Genomic DNA, 6,095 nt, shown 5'->3' on the forward strand with positions numbered 1-6,095 from the left:
ATTTAGAAAAACTGAAATCTGACCTGGAAGCTCAGATTTACACACACACAAAACCAGACTAAGAAAACCAGTCATGCGCTGATACAAAAAAAATGCAGTACTATCAAAATACATCCTTCAGCATCAGAGAAAACACATAATTTGTATTATTTAACCCCAATTCATGAACAAATAAAAGCTGTGAATTGTGTCCATATAGTGAGCATAGTATAAGAATGAAGTACAATTAAGACAATTCCGAAGAAGGTGCAAGTCATTTGCAGCATTGCACTTGCAGTGTTTATTATCACAAGCATATCTTGTCAAAACAAAAAGCTAATTTATATGCTCGATCTGCATGTGCATGTAGCATTATCAGCTTGCAATGCAATAAGAAAAAAGAATTTTGAAAATAGTATTTTCACTTAAATAGCAATATTTGATTCTACAACCTTTGCTCAGCAGAACCCAGGATGAACATTTCACAGAAACTACTGAATAACTCAGAAACAACATCAGCTAGTTCCAAAGTTCATCAGGCTCTGATTTAAGTGAAAGTAAGAGTACCCAAATTAGAAGCTACTTATTCCCTAAAGTCTGAAAGCTTTTGCAGAATTACCAATCTACTGCTAATTCTAGCAATCCACAAAATCCATACTTTTAAAAATAATGACACTAAAACAAAACAAGACAAAACAACCCAAGACAACAAAACAGACAAACAAAAAACAACCGTACAGTTACAGAAAATGATAAAAGCAAGTTCTGAATATATGCAACAAAAGTGCTCTGAAAATCTAAAAAAATGATTTTATTAAAGCTTCTGATACTTCATTGGTTCTAGATGAGAACACACAGGTCCTCCAAAACCAACTGAAGTATTCCTGGTCTCTGAAATTCTGTAAGAGACTAAAAACACTTTCAGTCACAGGACAGGACTAGTTTCACCCTTCCCATCTTGTACTTTGTTACCTGGACTTTTCCTCAGACTCCGGTTTGTAGGTCCAAACAGTGAACTGAGCAGCTATATAATGCTCCCTGACCTTCACAGCTCCCACCACGTGCTTCTCTGAGTCCGGCCACCATGAACTGAGCAGAAGCAAGAGAAAAAGATGCATGCAGTGGAGTGTCATGGTATGAATGCCTGCTTATGCTGCTCTGGAAGATGAAGCAGAAACTGCTACTTTTATTGCTGTTTCAGCTTCTAACTTCCCCTCAGAAATGAAATAATCCTGACGCAAGAGGGTAACACTGTTCGCTACACTCAGGTCACTGCTCTTCACCTCCTCCTCCCCTTGCTGACAGGGATCCAGTAGAGATAAAAAAAAAAAAAAAAAACCAACCTGTTTAAACTACCTTCACTCCCCTCCTCCACATCATTTTCAGGAAGAGACAGGCACCAAGGGGAAGCTGCTTCAGCCCCCCTACAGACTGTGGGTGGGTCATTGTCTACTGAAGCAGCAGGATATCAGAAGCAGGAAACAATTACTTAGATTACTTACAATTACAAGATGTTTGACTTGGTTAGGAAGAAGGGGGCACGTATTCCATCTTCCAAGAAGATTTAAAAAAAAAAAAACAACTCAGCAGATAGTCAGTATAGTGGAAATTTCCCAGTTGGATTTTACATCTCTTAGAGCCTAAGGAATCATTCCTTTTGAGAGGCAAAATGCTGAAGGATTAGATACAGGGACTAGAAGTGGATGCAGAGCTAAATATATTTCAAGTTTACTTCAGGTTACCTCATACTGAATATTCATAATTTCCAAACACGTTGTTAACTTCAGTTTGGTTCTCACAACATTCTCAAGAAACTCAGATAATGGATAATGAAATGGCTTCCCATTGGCAGCTCACAGGCCAGCCTGAAGATTTGTCTGCAATCAGAATCCTTCTAATCAAGTCTTCATTAGGATTTATTGTAATTTATCTAAGGAAAAATTATGAGGAAAGTACCTTTTGATAAGCTCAGTATAAATGTCAACTATATCAACAAAGGCGTCTCCCTGTTTTTGCTAGTGTTTAAAAACATGTCAGAACAACAAGAAAATTGTTAAATTTGATCCCTGTACACTGGGATTATTGGAGAAAAAAAAAACACTATTTTTTTTTCCATGAATACATATTTACAATGTTGTTCTTTTTTTTTTCTTCAAGAATGTCTTGCTGATGTTTCCAAGAAAAAAAGAACCTAACTTACTTAAAAAAAGAAATCAAAATAATTTCATTCCAGACTCGGACAAAAATAAGGATGAAATTACTTTATACTACTTCAAAACAAAAGCTGCTAAGTTCCAGGTTCAACAATTCCTTGCTCAATAGCAGAATGCCTAACTGGCAGCTTCTATGGTAACTCTATCCAAACGAGTATGACATAGCCTTAGAAGAGATAGGGAGACAGTTAAAAAAATAAACAAATGAGACATGACTAATTGCTAAATGTTCACTTACCAAAGTTCTGGATAGTTCAGTGCCTAAACCTGAAAAAAAAAAAATCACAATCAACTTGTAGAGCAAAAAACCACAGGCATGGAAAAATAGGTTAGCTCCTATTCCACCTGCATGGAGCTCATTAGTTGTAGCCAAGAGCTGCTTTGACTCATACATGAACTTGATTCAAAATCCAGAATCCAGCAACAACCAGATAGGACTACAGTGTGTGCAATACTATTGAAGAGAAAATCTTAGGTACACAGTTCAATAGTATTTCATTATTAAATAATTATTGTTTTGATTAAAGAATCCACCACAATCCTTAGCAAACTGCTTCAATGATTTTAAAGTAATTAGTTACAATATTTGTCTCACTTCTGCTTTGGTCCTAATCTTATCTCTGGCTAAGGATTTATTTCAGTGCCAGTGCTTAAAAGTTTGACAGTGTAAAAATGCCTGTAATTTGGATTTTACGAAAAAATAATTTCTGGGCAAATGAACAATCCGTACAAAACTGATGAAGAACAGCTGTTTCTGAAGTACATTCTGTTAAAACTAAACCATCCTCACTTTTAAATCAGTTGTCTCATCTCCAGAAGCACATTTCTCAGACACCAAATCACGAAGAAGTAATCAAAAAGTAAAAGGGATCAAATACATTAGGAATCAAAAATGCATTGTATCAGTGAAATTACTTTTCACAAACCTGGCTAATAAAATCAATAGTTTTAGAAGAAGAGTGATCAAAATAGACCAGACCAATCTTCCATTAAGCTACAATGATTAGCATGCATCAGCCTTCTTTAATCTTTTAAGAACAAAGTCCCATGTTGGCTATTTACCTATTTTCTCCTCACTTTTCCCGTCTCATAAGATCCACGTAAAGTTGAGTAGCCTGAAGTCATCTGGGTTAGCCTGTTTCTTTTTTGGTAGTAATTTAAAAAAACTTACTGTACCTCACTGTGTCCTCCAGGCTTTGGGATATTTCAGTGTTTTGAACATCAGTATTAATAACCTGAAGACCCTGATTCTTTCTATTTTTTTTTCTATTAACTGCCTACAGTTGTGGTTGTTTTTTTTTCCAGTTAGCATTGGCTGTCTGCAAAATACTAAAATAAATAATGTTACAAGTGATGCAGAAATACATTTTCAGGTTCAGTTCTTTCAAAACCATGCAATTTTATTGTCTATACATAAACATAGCTACAATATTAAAAACTTCTCCTTGGCAACACTGTATGTGCATCTAGTTTTGTTATCATCATTGCTTGCCCTTATTTTTAAACAGCAACAGTAACATCGAAAGATTTTGCGGGCAAAAGCCACGCATGGAGTTGCATGGATCCAGTCCACACTGACAAAAGACATTCAGTGTTATTCCCAAAAGCTACGTAGTACTTTTGGGATGTATTGATATCCACATGATTTTTTTCACATTGATATTTGGGATGTATAGATATTCACATGCTCCATAAAAACAAAGCATGGAAAGAGAAGCATAAGTAGTATTTTCTAATAATAAAAGCTAGCTACTTCCTACTGAGGAAATGTATTGTCTATTCCAACACCTAGTAATTATGGTCCTGGAACAGAAACATACTGAAATGGTGGCACTGTAGATTGACCTTTAAAACAAATTAGAACTGTAAATTTTTCAGGCCTAATAGCCTAGACTGAGTCTGTGCAATCAAGGATAACTTTTCAAAAAAGAGCTCTGAAATTATTTTCCTCTTTCTACAAATTACTAGGACCTATAACAAAATTCTTTCTGCTTTATCATAAACACTATCCTAAGTGCTCCAAGGCAGCAACATCTCAAAAGCTGCTGTCAGTTTTAACAGTTGCATTATTGTGACAAAGAGGGAGCTAGCATAAAGAAAAGGTTATATAGCAATTACTGAATTGGTTGCTATTAATAACCTCACACAGACTTCTCCCTCTCTCATTCAAGCACACAAAAAGCACAACGTGCCCATTAAGAATACTTCATTTAGCAAAGGGTGAAAGGACTTCTATGGGCAAACAGTGAGTTAATTATTGATCAGCAGCAAACACATGGTTTTGAATGCAGGTAAAAGATGGAGAGGGCACTTACCAAATCTACCAGGCACAATTCATATGAGAAGCCACCAAATAAATATCTTCACATCTGTAAGAATGCACTAAAGCTAATAAACGTTAAAAAATGACTAATTTTAGAAAATTTGAAGCAGATGTACTATGTTGAAAGCCACAAGTGCATACTGTGAAAACGAACAGTATTTAGAAACTCTTCACCTTTCTTTCTGAGAACAACTTACACATTCTGTATTTGGTGGCAGCACACATATAAGAACACATTCTGTGCGGCTCTTATATGACCACATAACATCTGTGGTCATACAGACTATAGGACAGCAAAAATGCAGAACAAAAATATTTAACATATTTGTCTGACATTGTTGCCTTTTGGTCTGAAAAATGTTCATATTAAGAAAGAAAAACTACCTTCCATTAACATTAGTAACTACAGACTCAAAAAATTTTTACTTATTTTTGCCCCAAACTTTTCAGTCTTATTCCACAAGGGATTTTGCTCCTACTCTCAGTCCTTCTTGTATTCTATGTTTCTGTTTGACTTCTGTACTAGGATTTCTTTATTTGTTCAGTCTTACAACTGATTTGCTAAACAGGACAAACTGCCTTCATGCTAAGTCAGTCATAGCAGCATGTCCACCTTGGCTTTCTTTCTGCTTAGAATAAAAGCGGCCAGAACACAGGCATTCTGGTTTTCTAGCAACTGATTAGGCTGTCTGTTACCAAGCTGGTTAAACCAGCTGTACTTTCCCACACCTACAAGGAACAGATGAATTGAACTTTCAAAATTCTAAATAAATAAATGTGTTGTTTTTTTTTTCACGTCTCATTTAGTATCACCGAGGTCAGTCCCTTTTCATCAAAACCCATTCTCTGTAGTAGTAAATAAATAAATAAATAAAACCACAACTTCAGTTCAGATTCAATGGAATCAGAATTTTACCCAGGTTTCCACTGCGATACCTGTAAACTAGGATGTATTCAGAAAAGTCTAAGACTGATACATAGTGATCTAGAAGGCAAGTGAAAAGCCATAGAAACTATAAAATGTGCAGCAGAAGCACACCAGAAGAGCAGAACTTCTCAGGAACTTTTTTAACGTAGAAGAAAAATTCAGACCATGCAGAATTCTCTAAAAGCTACAACTGAAGTTATTGTATTTGCTTAAATTTATAGCAGATCCTACAACAGCAATCCTCACTTAAAAAGGAATTATTAATACTAGTGCCAAACAGAAGAAAATATGAATGTACAGTATAACTGCTGGAAGCATACACATCAGCTTTTCAGGTCAGGTACAGCCACTCTGATATGCAGCCAAATAGAGAGCATCATACATGTTAGTCACCAAGTATCTGCTTATTTTCATGTGTGGGATGGGCTTTATGGTACTCAGAGTATATTAGTGCTACAAATTCAATATTTAATATCCTGGTGCTGATGGAAGCCACTGGCTAGCTGGCTTCAGTGCTGTTGCCCTGTTTATCTGAAATGGTCACACAAAAAAGCCTTCAGTAGTTTAAATCATGCCAACTTACTTTCACCAACAGCCTGACTAAGAAGAATGTCGTAATTACTATCTTAACATATTGGAAACCAGTGAAAAA

At 35.8% G+C, this 6,095-nt stretch overlaps 1 protein-coding gene across 1 annotated transcript in view; it reads right to left on the bottom strand.

Annotated features, from left to right (window-relative positions):
• The window catches only part of F5 (coagulation factor V), a gene marked incomplete at both ends in the record, with an annotated part of 36,007 nt that extends 34,895 nt beyond the window's left edge, over nucleotides 1-1,112 (bottom strand). Inside the window, one exon of the mRNA XM_079542821.1 lies at nucleotides 952-1,112. Coding sequence (XP_079398947.1) covers nucleotides 952-1,112 — 161 coding nt within the window. The remainder of the gene's footprint in view (nucleotides 1-951) is intronic.
• Nucleotides 1,113-6,095: the final 4,983 nt, after the last annotated feature.

Source organism: Tetrao urogallus, assembly GCF_951394365.1.
Source record: "Tetrao urogallus genome assembly, chromosome: 1".
In the NCBI taxonomy this organism is placed as follows: Eukaryota; Metazoa; Chordata; class Aves; order Galliformes; family Phasianidae; genus Tetrao; species Tetrao urogallus.